General features: G+C 39.5%; 1 protein-coding gene across 3 annotated transcripts in view; it reads left to right on the top strand.

Moving 5' to 3' along the window:
• The window catches only part of DOCK3 (dedicator of cytokinesis 3), a 1365978-nt gene that overhangs the window by 1262805 nt on the left and 84465 nt on the right, over positions 1-18708 (top strand). For all 3 annotated transcript variants that reach the window (XM_085625129.1, XM_085625128.1, XM_085625127.1), the window contains one exon: positions 13557-13723. In XM_085625129.1, coding sequence (XP_085481255.1) covers positions 13557-13723 — 167 coding nt within the window. The remainder of the gene's footprint in view (positions 1-13556; positions 13724-18708) is intronic.

The following is an 18708-nucleotide window of genomic DNA, read 5'->3' as shown; positions in this document are numbered from 1 at the left end:
TGATGCGAGGTCCAGCATCGGGGTTGAAGATCCAGTTGGTGAGAGCTTGTCACAAAACGGTACTTTTGTTAAATGAATCAACCACCCCCTTCTTTGAAGTAATTTACGTGGATACTGTTTGATCCTTGCTCTAGGCTCCATTCTGGGTTGGAGGAGTCTAGTTTCCCATATATTGTGGATATTGACTCAAGTTATAAAACAGTAATTTCATAAACGTTTCCCCCTTCCTTGATGAAAATTTTGTGGATACTTGTTGATCCTTGCCTTTGGCTCCATCCTGGATTGGAGGAGTCTTGGTTCACAAATAATCTTGGTGCATTTAGGCTGTCCTCAACTCACTAGTCCTGAGGAAGACCTGCAGTGATGGGTGTCCATTAGGACATACATACAGGGTCGAAACATCTTTGACAACCTTATTAGTCCATGTTCTTGGTCGACCATCCTTCTAAAAACTAATGATGAGATAGGGTATTTGTTGAACTATTTGATATAAAAAGGATGGGCATTTCTGTAATTGTTTCATGTGTATATTTTTTGTATTGTGTTATGTCTCGCACTTTTGCACTTTGTGTCACCTTTTCACCGTCATGATGTTTATTATTTTTGTGTTCATGACATCTGCATACAAAAAAATATTTTTGCATTATTTGGGTATATGACTTTGAAGATACTTATTAATTAATGGCATTGTTGTGTTTTGTCTATTTTAATAATTGTACTGTTAGTGTTTTGAATACAAGGTCAAGATATGCCCACACTCCTACTCCTTCAGCCTATACATTGATCTTTAGATAAGTGTGACATTTTGGACACAACTTTATTCACGTAAAGAAATAGGCGATACCCAACAGAATGCATTGTAGTCTATAACATCTGGTCAGCCTTCGCTAATGGCAACAGTGAGTCTCACTGTGCCCACACCAACACCTCCCACCCAAGCTGCAATGCCTGTTTCAGAGGAACTGAATTACATTCTTTTAAGTACAGGTAGAATAATTACTTACTTCAATGGAACTTTTTTACCCACTTCACAAAGAGATAGAAGTAACCCCAGTCATCCCTGCTCAAACAGTAGGTGTTATTGTTAAAAATCTCAATGGTACTCATTTTCAGCAGTATGCAAGTCTGTGCAGCTCCTTCCTAGATCTAAGCCTCTGTGAACTTCAAGTTAGTAATAATAACTTGTGACCTGTAGGTTAATATCAGATGCAAGTTAGCACAGTCCAGTTTGCGTTGCCAGTGCATGTTAGCATTGCTGTAATTAGGAGTGCATGCTAATTATGCCCGTTGTGGTATTGCACTATTTAATGTCACCAGCTCTTAGCACAATTTTTTGGGATGTTAGAATTCTGTGCCAGGTTTATTCCCAAGTCTAGTGATAAGACATATAACATGAGGATACTTATGAAGAAAAACCAACAATTTGTATGGTCTTCCGGCCTAGAGAGTGAGTTCCAACAAATAAAATTAGAATTGAGTAGTGCTATTCCTCTGCAACCTTTTGACACACATGATCCATCTATTGTACTCACGTATGCTAGTTAGTATGTGTTGGGTGCTGTGCTACTCCAAAGTAGAGAGGGAAAGGAAGAAGTGGTGGCCTTTGCGTCTCACACTTTAAGAGGTGCGGAGTCCACCTATTCTGTTATGGAGCTTGAAGCCCTGGCTTGTTGGTGGGGTTTGAATCACTTCAGACAATACTTATGGGGTTCGGAGTTCATCTTCCGTATGGACCACAAGCCTTTAATAAATGTGTTCACCATGAAGGAAGTCAGCAATGCCACTACCCGTATTGCTAAGTGACATTATAGATTGATGGAATTCCAGTTCCATTTGGAACACATTCCTGGGGCTAAGAATATTTTTGTGGATTGTTTATCCAGGTTGCCGCTTTCTAATGTGCAAGCAGTGGAGCAATTGGAGGATGTGTTTTGCATTGTGGCCTCATTGGCAGAATCTGGTTTTAATTGCATTTCAGAGGAGGAGTGGAAAGTTGCGGTGCAAGAGGATCAAATGATTCAAGTGGTGGTTGGCATGTTAAGCAACAGTTGGGTATCTAAGGACGGTGAAGGTGGTTTGTTTAAACACGTTTTTCATGAGTTAAGTATGTTTCGGGGTGTTTTGAGAAGAACGGATTCGTTGGTAGTGCCAGTTGCGTTGCAAAACAACATTTTGGCTTTAGCCCATGAAGGTCACGTGAGCATGAGAACCATGAAGAGGAGAATTAGAGGAGTCTTTTGGTGGCCAGGGATGGATCGGGCAGTTGAACATTTTGTGAGAGGCTGTGTAGCATGTGAAGTTAGTCACAAACCACAAGTCATGTTTCCCAGTCCTACTGAAGCAGTGCCATTCCCTGACAAACCATGGTTCAAGTTAGGTTTAGACATCATTGGACCCATGTATATTTTGGATGAACAGAACAGGTACTGCTTAGTCACGATGAACTATGGCTCTAGGTGGCCTGAAGTGAAATTTAGGAAGTCCACCAACACTGAGGAGGTGTAAGATTTTCTCCAGTCCTTATTTTTGAGAGAGGGTGCCCCAGTTGAACTGGTCACTGACAATGATGCGCAATCTATGGCCAAGGATTTCTAAGGATTCATGTGCCATTGGGGCATCAAGCACATCACCACTTTGTTATATCATGCCCGCAATAATGGTTTAGTGGAACATTGTAACAGGGTCATAAAGGACAGCATTCAATTGTCTGTGGCCAATGGATTGAATCGGAAGAAGGAACTTGTAGATTTGTTGTGGACCTTGTGTACTACCCCTAGTGCCATTACCAAGGTGTCTCCTTTTGCTCTATTGAGAGGTCGATTGGCTTCCACCAAATTAGTAAGGCCTTGGATCCGTGACTTAAATGTACCCAGTGTGAAACGAGAATTGGTGAAGGACAATTGTGAGAAAGCTCAGAAAAAGTATGTGACCAAGGATAAAATCAGGAAGAAAACAAGCTCTGTTCAAATCAGGAGATTGGGTTAAAGTGAGACTGCCTGGTCTGGTTGCTAAAGGACATTCCACGTTTTCTAGTCCCATGCAGTTCATTGCACTTGGAGGCAGATCTGTCAAGCTCAGTGATGAAAAGTGGTGGAACACGAAGAGGTTATCCAAACAGAGATCTGACTCTGAGCAGAGCATGTGTACTACCACACAAAGTGAGCCTAGTTTGAATTGGTTAGCAAGATAAAGGAGACCCCCTGTTTGGTTCAAGGACAATGTGACATTTTCATGTATGCTTTTATTTTCATTCCTGTTGCATTTACTTATGATGCTTTGTTTACCAATGTTGTGCTATACGTTTTATTCAATTTTCTTTTCTTCCGTTTATTGTGAGGGAAGAGATTTGTTGGGTTCTGTATTCATTATATTAGCACATGCTATCATGACAATGGGTTCTACGTTGGAATGGTGGGATGTGACATGGTCAAGAGCGGAGTTGGTTTCTGTGCCTGCTCTGACCAGTCTTGTAGATCGGTACTTAATAAAGAAGTAGTGTCTTACCTGCGGAATGCTCCTTCACTTATTATCAAAACTGCACCCCATTCTTCATGCAAAAGTGTTCCTACTTTAGCACACCACTTTAAACAAGTGCTTTACAGTTTTATATCCTTTGTTCAAATGTCAGTAGTGACTCTAATGCTTCTGTCCACCATTTCTGCAGCTAATAAATGGGATTCTGTTTCATCACAGCACAGATTAATGGAGCTTGTGAGTTTCTTCTTCTGAGTTTCTTCATCATGGAAATCTAAATCTTCCATGGTACAGGTTAAGAGTAATTATGATCCTGTGCTAAAGGCTGACATTCTTTTAACTAGAAAATATTTTTTGGGGGAATATGGACAGTGGATTGACCACTGTTATATCAGATGGATTACATCTTCCTTATTGAGTTTGGATAGAACAAGTAACTCATCATTATATCAGAGGATCCATTCATCTGCAATTACATAATATGTGGACTATTTCTTATAATCCTAAAACTTTTTTAAAGTTCTTTCTCCACTAACAAAACCAGCACTAACACAAACTCAATATTGACCTTTCAAAGTTAAGGGCTCCTATTTTTGAGGACATGCATTAACTTACCATTACCATGGATGATGTTTTCTAGTCCCAATAATTATGGTGTACATAAATGTAAAATTAAGAGAGAGCCTAATAATTATGCATGTATGCCCAGCAGTGTTTGGGCAAAATATCAGACTCAAAAAATAGACACAGAAATATTATGTCAAGAATATTAAGAAGTCACATATATCGTTGACAGGAATATTGAAGGGAAAAATATTGTTTTTAGTGTTGTTTTTAATATTGTTGTGAAAAATATCAATGTAGGAAATATTGTTAATTAGTACGTGATGTACTTATTTTTTATCTTTTTTATGTCAAAAACTTTTTTAAGGAAATAATTTACTTTTCCAGATGTATTAATGTTTTAAATTTTTTTTTAAATCGTTTTTAGTAGCGGGATTTTGGGTTATTAGGGAATAAGGGCGGGGAGTTTAGATAAAAATGTATTTAACATTAAAAATGTAAGTTCTTTATTGTAAAAATATGCAATTTGTTAATCTTAAAATAAATTGTATTATTAGTAATATTTTATTAAAATTAAAATTATATTTTGAATGAATAATATTTTAATGGCATTTATTAAAAAAAGTTTTTTATGACACTTTTTTGGAATATATACATTTTTAAAACACATTTCTATTAAATAGTATATTTGCCTTTTTTAGGATATTCAAATAAAAAAAGTATACATTTTAGATATCTGGAAAAAAAATACTTTTACAAAATATTTTGATAGTTTGCAATGTTTGATTCATTAATTTAAAATATTGAAATTCATATATTTTTTTTTAGAACATTTCTATTGATGATTTTGTTAATTGAAATATATATTATTAGATTTTGAGAAGTTTGTGAATGATAGGAAATATTAAAAGGAATTTTAAGATGCTACATCAATTTTATAATATACAGATTTAACTTTAGTAAATATTGTGTTTGAACTAAATGTTGTATTTTACTGATATGTTAGAATGTTTAGTAGTAAATTAAATTTTTAATTTATAATATCTTAGGTACATAAGTATTTAATGTGAATTGTATTTATCGCTTTTAGTGTCTTGTGGCTTTTCTCAAATTAGTATAGATGGGAGTTTGAGTAGTAAATGTCACCTCTTTAGTGTCCAACACTTTCCCCAAGTTGGTTTAGATTGGAGTAGGAATAGTAAATGTTAAAAATTTAGTATCCACCACTTTCCCCAAGTTGGTTTAGATAGGAGTGGGATAGTAAATGTTTCCCGTTTAGTGCCAAACAGCTTCTGCTAGTTGACTTAGATTGGAGTGGGAATAGTAAATGTCACCCCTTTAGTGGCCAACACTTTCCCCAGGTTGGTTTAGATTGGAGTGGGAATAGTAAATGTTACCTCTTACAGGTGCATCCTTTTTAAAGGATTTTGAGGGTAGGGAGGATTTAGGATGCATGTTTATATAGGGTCTTATTATGAGTTTGGCAGTCCTCCTGCAGAACTGCCACCACTGTGCAGGCAGGAGGACCAACAAGCTCGTGATACCCCCGCCCCCCGATTCTGAGTTGAATCCAGGCCAGGTGGGCAGTGCTGTGGTGGTCTCACGGGTGTGTTAGGCTCATAGGAGAGCCTTAAAGCAGACTGCTGCGTGATAGCGCCTGCAGCACATTACTGCACAGTGTGGCATGCACTATGTCATGCATGCCAGACTGTGCAAGAACAGAGGGGCAATTCCATCTGGTCCCCACAACATGTGCCCCCCTGCATGCACCCCTAGGCCCAGCAGGGGACACTGTTAGAGCTCTCCTAGTTGCATCTCCGCCACCGTTTTCATGTCAGGCTCACCGTCATGAAATAGGCAGTGGAAATGCAACTCGGAATATACCATCATATTCCTGCCCCTTTCTACTGTATCACCTCTAGGGGATCGTGGATTGTGACAGTGGCGGCGGTCCTGTGGCGGTCCGACTGTCACACTCAAAATACGGTGGGTGGACCCCCAGTGGTGGTGGTGGTCTGACCGCCACTGCGAGTGGAACAGTCATAAGACCGCTGTACTCAGAATAAGCTACATAGTGTTGCTTTAGCGAGTTTTGTACATTTTGAAATGTTTTGATGTTTTGCGTTTAAAATCAAAAATTAATTTACATTTTAATGCTACATTTTGTGATGTTATGCATATTTTGATGAGTGAGGGAAAAATACCGAATCTGGTGGTCCGAGGGCCGCCAGACCCATGGTGGCACGTCAGTGGCAGTCCAACCACTGCCCCACCAGCGGTCCGACTGCCCTAATTACGAGTTGGGCAGTCAGACCACCCTGAGTCCGCCAACGCTGCCAGGAAACCGCTGGTCCCTGGAGGTGGCGCGGCAGTCAGAGGCCGCAATTTGCTTGGCAGGACTGTCGCTGTCCAGCCAAGCATATTACGAGTTTCCTTTCCGACGGCAGTGACATGGATTTTTCTACTCCATGTCAATCCTGGTGGAGAGGAAACAAAGGGCACCCTAGAGGGCCCCCTGTGCCTCCTCTGCTTGTGCATACACACAGGGGGGCATAACATGTGCCCCCCTGTGTGCATGCACAAGATTTCCTGCATTGCATGGACTTTTTATTATATGCCATGTAGGAACCTTGTGAGGCATTCTAATTGGGGTGCCATTTTCAAAGGCACTGCAGCTTTTGAAAGAGGCTCCACCTTGGGAATGCCACGCTGCCCGTACAACTACAAATAACTTGTAATCTGGCAGGTGGGCGGCAGCAAGTCTCGGCACTGTGGGGGCGCGAAGGTAGATTGTCGGCCATCCCACTCCGCAAAAACACTTAATCAGGCAATAAGTGTTGTGTATTTTTATATTTGGGACTGTGATCTATTATGCTGTTGATTTTTTGATGTTTGTTTTATAGGTTTTTGTTCCCCAAATGATTCTATGAGAGTTTGCAGTTTACTTTTTTTGGTTTAAGGAAATCTGTTTTGGTTTATTATAAACCAATGTTTTTTTCTTAGATTTCCTGTTTTTTCGGTTTCCCAGAGCAGTTTTTAAAAAACTTTTTGTTGGAACCTACAGATTTTGGATTACTTTAAGGGATTTTGATTGGATTGTTCCTATGTTCGTTTTGGATTTTTATCCTTTTTGTGGATTCTTATTGGGTTTTTTGTGGGGATGGAATCAGATCTGCTGCTACAAAACTGTTTGCTTTATTTTTTACCTATTTGGATGGGTAGGAAATGTGATATATTCTTTATGCTATATGTATGTTATTGTTAAGTGTAATTGTTTTGAATATGTGTTGTATTTATTTGATGTTTTGTATTGAAATTTTTAGTGTTGGTTGGTGGATTATTGTTATATTTTTTAAATAATTATTATATATATTTGATTATATCAGTGTTTATTAATTTGGTGATTTTATATATTTGTTTCACTGATCGAATAACATATTTTTGCTCCTAAGAGAGAGTATCCCCTTTTCAAAAGATTTGTAATACTTTTAATGTAGGCTAAGTTCTGACTAGTGTGGTTTGAAAGGCATTGTGCCATCCTTCCACTGCATTGTTTGTTTTGGCTTCTTGTGCCAAGGTGCTGGCATAGACTTTCCACCATGGTATGTGGTACTTAGCTTTGCGTCTGTATCCTGAATGATGCAGTCATCCAACCTATGTATCTTTGAAGTAGTCCTTTAGTGGACTAAGTTTGTCTTCATTGTGTTGGTTGAAAGGGATTTCTATTAGTAAGTTATAGTGGTTGACTACCTCTGTGACATGGACGTAGGCTAGTGCTATACTTTTTTGATTTTGAAAAGCAAATTCACTGTTAGTGGAGTATTCCACCGATTTTGAAATCGGCGGTCCGACTGCTGGACCACCATTGCGATGGTCAGAATGCCACCACACAAGCCGGCGGCATCCTGTCTTCTGTAATATGGCAACAACACTGAGCCGGCGGTGTTGTGTCGGCGGTGCAATGGTCTCGACATGCTTTGGCCCATAGAAAGCCTGAAGCATATGCTACCACCATGGTAGCCCCACTTGCACGTCGGTGCATTGTGTGCCATGTACCATTTTGTGCATGGCACACAGTGCATGCACAACAGTGCAAACAGAGGGGGCACAACATGTGCCCCCATGCACACACCCCATGGGTTAAAAACACCCTGGTGCCCTGTTTGGGGCCCCTTACTGCAAACCTGTTCATGGTGGGCATCGCGCTATGAATAGCTCACTTTAAAGGCAGCTCGTAATCTGCATGGTGGTGGCTACATCGGCACTGCTGCCACAGACCACTGCTTTCCCCACCCCGTCAGTATCCAGGATCCTGGTGGTGGGGGCGGTCTTGTGTTGGGCTGGTGGTGGTCCGACCACAGAATTTTGTAATTGGGCGATCGGACCGCCACCACGGGCACTGTGGTCTTGGAACTGCTGTACTAATAATCAGGCCCTAAGTGTAGATTTTTGGAGGAATCTCCAAGTACTTTGATTAAATTGATAGTAACAGCCTTGTATCGCTGTGTGGGGGTATATTTTTAGAAATGTTTGAAACATAGCTTGTTCAAAGTATATGATTATTTTTTGGTGGTAGTAGTTATTTGTATATTGTTTAATATTATTTAGGAGTTCATAGTAGGTGCAGTTTTGTTTGGCAGTAAACCATATATGAAAGGCGCATTCGTATTTTCATATTCATCATGTCTGGTGTATATTTGTGTGCATGATTTGGGACACATTTTGAAGGTCCCATCTATCATCCAGGTTTGGCATTGGGTAACTTTCATTAAGATGTTTACTGTAGAGAAAATTAGGATTTTGTTTTCATTATTTAAATTGTCGTGTAAAAGGAAAGGTTTATCATTATGTGTTACTATGAATAATCAGGTATATCTATGTCTCGGTATGTTCTAGGGGCAGGTGGGGTATCACTGGTGGCTTTTTTAGTGCATGCAATTAAGCGTTTAAAGTCAGGATGGGGGCAGTTGGCCTGTTACATGAATGAGGACTTTGGGTTATATGTTTTTCGTGATGATGCCTGTATGTTCTTGGGAGCTAGTGCTTGCCTCTCTTACATATTGTAAGATTTCTCTCATAGTATGCATTCAAATAATATTTAGTACATTTCCAGTGTATGGTTTCTGTTGATGCACTTTCTTGGCTGTAGGTATAGCCCATATGGTTTAATAATTGTTTCCTTTTCTGTGAAGTTATATATTTACCCTCTTCTGTCATTGTATATGTAAATAGTTTAACTGTATAAATATATTATAAATTGACGTTTGTATCTTTATTATTAATAATTAAAAAAATGCAGTGACTTGTTATTTGCTTAATTACTTGTGTGTTTTGTTGAGATGTTTTGAACGGGCTGAAGCTTTTCTTTTGACCGTGTTTAAACGTGAAGCAGGTGCTGAATTTTCGGTTGAAAAAGAAAAAAAGGTATATTAGTTAAATATGGTATTTTGTGGCAAGTTTCGCAAGGATTTGGGGGTTAGGCTTATCTTTGATTGTTTTTTAGGAAACTTTTTCAATTAATATGTATGCATACTTACTTTATGGATATTTGGTGCTTTGTCAAAGCTGGTACTTTTGGGCAGTTTGTTGGTTTGGAAGTTGGTTTTCTTTTACTTTCAGTAGTGTATGTAAAAAGAGAAACATTACAGAGTGTGTTACAATTAAGTAGTTAAAGTTTATATTTTACTTTACTAACAGTTTATTTTAATTTTAAATATATGTATTAATTGAAATTGCAGTTGTTGAAATAATTTATTTCTATATTAATTATTTCTTGTGAAAATCTGGCAGAGTTTCCTCCTCTTGCAGTGTTGATCATTTTTGGAGTATTTAGTTGTTTTAATTAGTGTGCCCTTTATATTATTGGCCTAATTGCTTGCTTGATTTTATTGATTTAAGTTATTTATAGTTTGTTTTGGTTGATATAGTAAAGTTTGAATCTTTTTTATCAGTTGAGTCCTTGTTTGGTAAATTCAAATGTATGTTTTATTTTTGTGATATAATATATAGTTTGTTTTATGTATATATGAAATGTGTATATATATATAGGCTGTTTGTTTAATTTATGGTTAATGTAATATATTTATTTTTTATTATATTTATTTATTATACGTTTTTTGGTTCGTTTGAAGTAATTGTCTTGAGTTAAATATGTATTTTTGGGTGTTTTTGTAAGGATTTATTAGTTATGTTGCCGATAATATTGTCAACAATATTGCGAGCTGAAATTATTGTAATTGATATTAAAATTCCCACATATGTGTAAATCAACATTTGTATGATCGATAATATGTCAGAGACCCATGCCCTGCACTGCAAAAAAGCTAGATCCATGACACATTTTCAAGATTAACTCTCAAAATAAACTTAGAACTCTGTATCTAAATGGGAGTCAATTGAGTAAGCAATATTGATCATGAAAACAGGCATGCATCTGATCCTGGTTGGCCACTACAACACACACTGGATAAATAGTACCCTGTAGACATAAGGTACTGTTGCATGTACATCCAGGCTTTGTTCGGGCATTTCATGTTAACCAGTTTCTCGACGAAGCTGTTTTATTTTACCAGTCTACCTTCAATAAAGGAGGAGACTTCAGTTTTATAAAAAAATGTTGCAGTACTATCTATACTTGACTGTTGATGTATACTAGCAATGGCAAGATCTGACTTTCTCAAAAAAGTCATTTTCCACTAAGTGTTGACATGTAGAAGGTTGATCTATTTGTCATGCTACGGAGCACTCCTCAGGGGGAAGGAACGTTATAGTAACACTCCTTGAGATATTTTTATGGGTGTTACTTGACGGTTGGTTTATAGTCCCTGTAATTATTTGTGCTGCTTCTGATCTGCACGCGAATATCTTGGTGGGACAATCCTTTTAAAAAATATTTTTCTTTGAATCTTGATGTTTGGTCCTTCTGACAAACAACTTCTCCAGAAGGCTATGGTTCTGCTTTGTAGTTTTTTGAAGACTAGAGAAATATGGTGAATATATGAATATGTACATGGTATGGTAATGTTTGTACATCCATAATGTCAATCCATGCCTTCACATTTGGGGGCTGATTTTGATGCTGGTCGTCACGCACACCAAGAGGCTGTCAGTGCAGTCTGACTGACGACAGCACTGTGGGCTGACCGCCGAATAACAATCCTGGTGGTTGGACTCCAAGCGGTCCAGGGAAAGACAGAAGGATGCCATGAAAAGGCACCCAGTCCCGCACCACCAAACTCGTAATCAGGCCCTCAGTATTAACATTTTTTGCACGCCAATAAGGTGAAAGAAAACTGCAGAAGTGGTCTTAACCAATGCATCACATATGGAGCGTTCTGGACTGGTCTGTGGTGCACATGTGCTAACAATTTCCCTGATAAAAGGGAGGACATGTGAGTAGGTATGGTGGTTTTGTTGAGGTAGTAAGACTGCGAAATATTACATTTACACAGGAGAAAGGCAATGTAAAGTTGTAAGCATGTTGACAGTTCACTAATACAGATAAACATTAAACATTTGTGGATATGGTAAGAGGCTGTTAGGGCACTTGAGGCCTCAGCAATGGGCCCATCTCTTCAGTTATAACTTCATTGTGGCAGCATTACCAGTAGTCAGAATTGTCTCCATCTAGTGGTATAAATCAGTCAAACCAGAAGAGAATTTTCTCTTATAATTTCTTAATGGGGTACTGTGTTTTATACCATCACCAAGAAGTGTCACTTATTTTGTTGTACTAGGTGCACATAACAATAACTCATAGGCGCTAGAGTACTATTTTTTTGTAAGCTAGTTAAATTGTGCTTGGTAGTTCAATGTAAAACGTATCTACACCTTTAAAATTGATTACTGGTTGCTGGTGCAAACGTTTTACAAATGTTACGCATTCATAATATTATATCTTTGTACATGACCCTAATTTTTATGAACAGCAGGAATGACGGAAGCTGTGAGAGTAACTTTGTTATAGGGTAATTGAGTGCTGACAAATAAAGAGGTGCATTGAGTGTTGCACTACTACGGCCCAGCACTACCATCATATTCCATACATTTATTCATATGTGCTGCTGAAACATAGATTGTCATAGTACTCAGGATACATCTAAGGTTGTTTATGTTAATCCTACCCAAGGTGCCTTTAATAAATAGAAACACTATTGGTTTTACTTTGAGGTAGTTTTACGGCAAACTGGATCCCGTAGATGTCTAATAACTTCTTATAAAGAGTTTTCTCAAGAAGAGGTTGAATCCTCCCCGATATCCTTTATAATACCATGTTACGAGGACGGGTAAGGTTACCGATGATTAAGCATGCCACAAAATGTGGACGGGTTTTCCTTAACCAGAAAACATTGGTTTCATTAAGAGTTTTGGTATGTTATGATCCATTCATTGAGTCCTCGCACCTTTGGTGATATTGAACCATGGATAGCACCTGTTGGTGTGGGTGTGGTCTACCAATACTTGTATAAGAGGAGTTGCACTGGTAGAAATGCACGTGGAACGTGGGTTCCTAGAAACAAGGTGGTACTTTGGCAAAGGTGTGTTTAGGTTCTTAAGTATGTAGTAATATATGGCACTTTAACAGTTCACAGATCTACAGAAAGGTGACATTAATCTGTCATAAAATAGCAGCCAATACATTTGTATTTCCTGGTACTGAAAGAGCAAGTGATATATAGTCAGACCTCTGTTTTTGTCACAGTGGAGAAATAGAGCTATGGACTTCTGTTTGCTGTCCCTCTACCAGTGGCGGCTCCTCACCCAACTGCTTTTAAGTAATGTAATATAAAATGCTAATAACTTTGAAGTTATTATCATTTTGTGCTTCGGGCTGATTTGTAGGTGGGGTGGGGTGGGCAGGACTGCTCTGCTCTCGGAGCAGGCAGGGGAGGAGAGGTTTTCCCACTCTTAAGTGCACAATGACTGTTTCGTTGGCCCTATTGGGCAGCCCAAATCAGTCATGCGCACTTTCCCTGATCTCCATGGAGGCTGCATTACAGGCTGCATGGAGAACCTGCCCACCACTCCACCCCCAGGCTGAGCGCCGTGTCACTGCGCTCAGACCAGTCACAATGCTGCATTGCAGAGTTGTGATTGGTCATGGGAGCCGGGTTGTACTTCCGGTTCCAAGACGAGGAGAACAGGAGCAGAGACGCAGGACCCGGCGGCAAGATAAGGTTTTTTTTTACTGCGCACTCAAACCCCCCCGCCACCCGCGATCCATGCCGGCTGCTACTGCCCTCTACTGCACAATTACACTGGGAAAATAAAAGTTGTTGGGGGGGTCTACGTTCTATATTAAAAGTGCAAATTACTTGAGCAGTACTGTGTGATACTATTGTTGAAACAGCAGATGGAGCAGAAATTAAGCTGTGTCTAGGATCCAATTGAAGGAAAAAGAAATAGGGAAATGGAACAGGCATCTGAGAAAGCTAGACAACATAGGCAGTCACACCCTAGTTTATCTCCAGGCTTTCTGTATTCTGTTCTGGTCCACTTTTCTTAACAACCCTATGCAGATTTGCAGATATATGCTGTGACACCCATACCAGAGAGCATCGATGTTCTGCAGATGGACAGAGTTCCGGATCGCATCAAGAGCTTCTATCGTGTAAACAATATCCGAAGGTTTCGCTATGACAGACCATTCCACAAGGGTCCAAAAGACAAAGAGAATGAGTTCAAGGTAATAGCGAGTACCTCGACCTGACAAGTAATGCCACTTGCCTTATTTAAGCGAAGAAGGTGCCTGATCAAGCCCGTTGCAAGGATGCCTGTGTATTATCAAGAAGTAGAAAATACACACTAAAACATCAGAATTAATTATTTCGATAAATAATTTCATTTGGTCAATAAAAAAGTAATACAAATTGCATCCATGAAACCCACCGAAATGTAAAGATAGTCCGAGGTGGACCACCAGCTAAGTACACAAAATACTGAAACAATAACCCACAAATTCAACAATATTTGATTAGCAATTCATTCTATACTAAATATAACATCATGTTCCCTCCTGCACCATTTTAGAACCTTTTAATTAAAACTCCAGCCTCCGGAGAGTACAAACCTCTGCAGGTGGTCAGATGTCGACATGTGTACAGCATTGCTGCGGTGCAAGGCGTATGTAAAGATCAATTAATCCACCACATCATATTTCCAACCTCACAAAACAGATACCGGCATTAAAACAACATCTTAAATCAACTCGAAATAATATGTTCCAAAGAATACCTCCCAGAATTAGAATACAGCCACCCAGATGATAATTTCTAGAATAATTATATTACACTGTTGAGGTATGTAGATTCCTATTGCATCTGTTTATGTTGCCCCCCCCCCCCCCCGTCCCCCACTGTCAGCTTTAGATGGATTAATGGGATATGTGATTAAATCGATTTGCGTATTTTATAGGTAAAATGACAAAGTGTTCAGTTTTTGGAAAATAGCGCAGAAGAGTCATTTTTATGTATGCTTTTTAACTTATGTTTTGGGTTGCTTTCAGTTTCTTGTTTAATGATGCATTTTTTTAAAACTAAATTCACATTTGATCTGTGAATGTATGACATTGAATGGTTTATATATTCTCATTAAATCACTTTCATCCACTCATCCACCCACTTACTGTCCCACCTGCCAGCAGCCATTCTGCCATTCATACGTCCATTAACCCCTTCAGTGCCCGCCCCTTTCCCCGCCCTGTGCCGGCCGTTTCATTAGCGGGCGGGGTTTGTGACGAGCTGGTCTCGTCATGGGCACAGCGCAACCGCAGCCCATGACGAGACCAGCTCGTCACGGGCATTGAAGAGGTTAAACCGTCAATTCCCACATCTCAGACAACTGAGCATTTCATCCAGAATCACCGTCCTTCAGCCGCGGCCCGTGCAGGTAACAGGGGTGGGGTGGTGGGGTCGGGTAAGGGAGGATTTCGAGGGAAGATGCCAAGGGAAAATTAAATAAATAATTAATTTTCCCTCTGCATCGTCCCTCAAAATCTCCCCTTACATGGCCCCACCGCTCCACCTCTGTTACCTGCATGGACCGCGGCTGCTGTCCTTCTATTAGCTAATTCACTATTCCACCCATTTAAACCATCTCTAGATATCTGTCACTTACAAATCCAAAAGGATCATTTTTTTCCATAAAGGAAACCTTTCACAAACTACTAATAATACTTTCCCATATATCCAAATTGCAGGTAGTAGTTTAGTGACTAACTCAATCCATCAAACTCCAAAATGGACATGCATCAATGAATATCTCAGCACGCATGCACTCAGCCCACCTTACCTTGTACTAATTTACAAAGGCTAATAACCATTTACACATCCTTCCCTTTTCCTCTAAAAGCCAATACATGAAACCTTCCATGCTTGTAACCTTAAATAAACGTGTTCATCACCCTTCCATGAAGTGTCATCTTTCCTCATACTATTCATCTACCACCTCACTGTCTATCAGTTAACCTATCCATTCACTCCTGCTGTTGACATTGCCCTATCAGACCACTGCCACTTTTGTTCGATCAGATCACCGTCATTCGCTCCAATGGATGCCATGTTCCATTTATTAGCACTGGTTCTGTTAGAACAGCAAGTCCAATCTTTCCTCCCTACTACTCTACTGAAACTGCAATTATAGTCTGCAGCTACCGAGTATTTGATGATCATCCTAGGGTAACTGAAGATAGACATATGTTACTCCACTACTTGTTCATGTTATTTATGATGCAGTTAACCCACAAGGTATAATAGGACACATAGAAAATATATTATTCTACAAACTAGTGATCTATAATATAAAAACTGTTTTGCAGTCACTAAGACTGTAATTCGCTAAATCGCAGCATTAGCGACCATAAAATACCGAGAGGCAATGTACAAACCTCTTGGTAATTGAAATGTGATGGGAGCATGAAAGGGGCATCCTCTCTTCCTTCTGATTTACTACAGGAATGTATCAATAATTTACATGCCCAATTGCCATTACAAACTATTGATAGAAACCTAAATTGTCAAAGCAAGTGTTAGCCAATTCATAGAGTGGAAGCTGTCCATAGTTGACAGCTTTCATTTTATGACGTGTAACTACGGAGACCGGTGAGGCCAAACAGTGGTCCATGGGCCCTTAACATGCTCCCATGAAGTCATTCATAGAATGCAACTTTTTGGGGGGGAGATCCTGTCCTTCTAAGTTACTACAGAATGCAACAATGATGTGCAACCACAATTGACATCACAAACTATTGGTAGAAACCTAAATTGTCAAAGCAAGTGGTAGCCAATCATAAAGTGGAAGCTGTTGATAGTGGACAGCTTCCACCTTACGGATTCTAACTAAGGAGATTGGTGTGGTCGGACAGTGGTTGTGGGGACCAACAATGCTCCACTGAAGTCATTGGTAGAATGCTGACTGTTTGAGGGGAAGATCCTGTCCCTCTTTATGGAGCTGCAGCTCACTTTAAAAATGTGCTCTCTCTAAATGCGAATGAAGGGCTAAAAGTCTGCTGTCCCTCGCAGACTTCGATCCCTACGTTCACAACTATTGCCAAACAGTCACAAATTAATGCGACATCCTTTGATAACTGTTACATCTTTTACTGGATGACATTTTTAATTCAGACTTGAATATTGCACCATTGTTTCAACATTCGAGCTATAAATGCAGATAATTCTGCTTTGTAGATATTTAATGAGGTAGTAGGTTTTGTGGCTCCTTAGGGAATGGTGATTTTCCTTCAAATATTTTGTACATTACCAGCAGCCCAAATTTCAAGTTGGATTGCAAGTAGTGAGCAGGAGCTGCCCGTGCAGGTAAGAGCGGTGGGGCAGTGGGGCCGGGTGGGAGGGACTCGACAGACGACAATGAGGGAAAATTAATTATTTATTTAATGTTCCCTCGTCGTCATCTGTCAAGTCCCATCCCCCCACCCCGTTTCACCTCTCTTACCTGCATGGGCCGCTCCTGGTAGTGAGTGTGCAAAACCACTTGCACACAGTCTAATTGTTTTTTTGTTTTTTTGCATTAGAGCTTAGCTATATGCTCTTTGCCAAATATAGATTGATTTAGAACATGAGTTGATCCCTCAGACCCCCCTTCAGGCTTTCCAAAAATTTCAAAACAAACGAGCTCCTTCTGGATGAGCTGTTGCTGGGCATATGTACTATGCTGTAGTGGGATTCGGTATCCTGCAAATGAGAGGGTACATGTATAGTTCATAGGTAGGCCAAAGTCCGAACAACCCAGTGCAGCCACTTTTCCATTACACTTTCTGAAACTCCAAAATAATTCTCCTCCCAGAAAAAAAACATGGAATGGGCACTGCCTCATGGGTGACCTTCCTCCTACCACGACTTCAGTGTAAACTTTGGATACAAATTGATATTGCATATGAGAAGCATGAACTGATTGGCTTTGGGAAACACTGTGCTAGTAAACATTCACAACATTGTGTGTACTGCGACTTTCTGATGGCAACGACAAGCCTAAATTCTATTTCAGGTAGCAAAGAGAGAGCCATTTTTTCTGCTGGATGCAGCTACTGACTTTTAAATATAAACACCTGTAACCAAGAGTTAAAATGTTCTTTATTCTTGTGCGGTGTTGCCAAACCACACACAATTTCACATATGTATTATCAGTCACTTTGGGTATCCCATAAAAGAAAAACAAATAAATGCAAAGTCTGCTGTATATACTTTATCTCTTTTATTTGATTATATTCTAAATGTAAACGTGAATAATACACGTTCTGTCTCACAATGAGCGTTTACGGCACCACTGTTTCTTCCCATGCCTTTCACTTGCCAACACGTGTTTCTGGAGAACAATGTGCTTCATCAGGGCAATGATGATACTCTAATTAACTCACTTGAAACAGTCACTGTTTTTAGATACACATTCAAACTATTATTTTCATTTTTGACTAAAGGTATTTTGGAGTTGTAGATACTGAAATTGACGAAAAGACCATGTCGTGTGTCTCCGCAGAAATGTATGTTGCAAAGGCATGGGCACAAATCTGTATGTCATAAGCATGAATGTTGAGACAAGGGTGTGATATTAAAGTTTGAATGAAGAATGTAATCAAATAAAAAGATAATACCTTTTTTCACCATGACGTAAAATGTTGCCCTCTTCACACTCCCCCTGGCCATACACCCATGAGTTTACGTCAATCTCAGGTTTCTGTAAATGCAGAACGTTTATTACACAAATGTATACTGAGACATGTAGAAGGAACATTAAATTGTGCTATGCATAAGCATGCTACACAAGGACAAGCTCATTAATAAAGAAAACTCAGCACACAGAGCTACTTATAGACAGTCCACAGGTCTATTCAGGCACAAGCATGCATAATAACATAATGTAGCATGGAATCGTCACTCAAGAATATAATGATGATAGAGTGGGCATCTTTTGAAAGGGACACTTGCAGGATGTAACGTAGATGGAGAGCTCTGTGTCTGGGTTGCCACCAAATAAACCTGCTATACTTACTACTGCCTGCTGTCCTGAAGTGGAAATATGACTTGACTAAGCAAAGTGTACAATGCAGACAAGCATCTCAATCATGGAAAAACACATAAGGCATCACAGATGCACACAGATATACCATAGACATGCCCACTCGTACACCCCAAGAACATACACCCTACAATTTCTTGT

The sequence above is a fragment of the Triturus cristatus genome, chromosome 9 (genome assembly GCF_964204655.1).
Source record: "Triturus cristatus chromosome 9, aTriCri1.1, whole genome shotgun sequence".
NCBI classification, from domain to species: Eukaryota; Metazoa; Chordata; class Amphibia; order Caudata; family Salamandridae; genus Triturus; species Triturus cristatus.
Note: the sequence above shows the minus strand (reverse complement) of the source record. Positions and strands in the feature narration are given on the sequence as shown.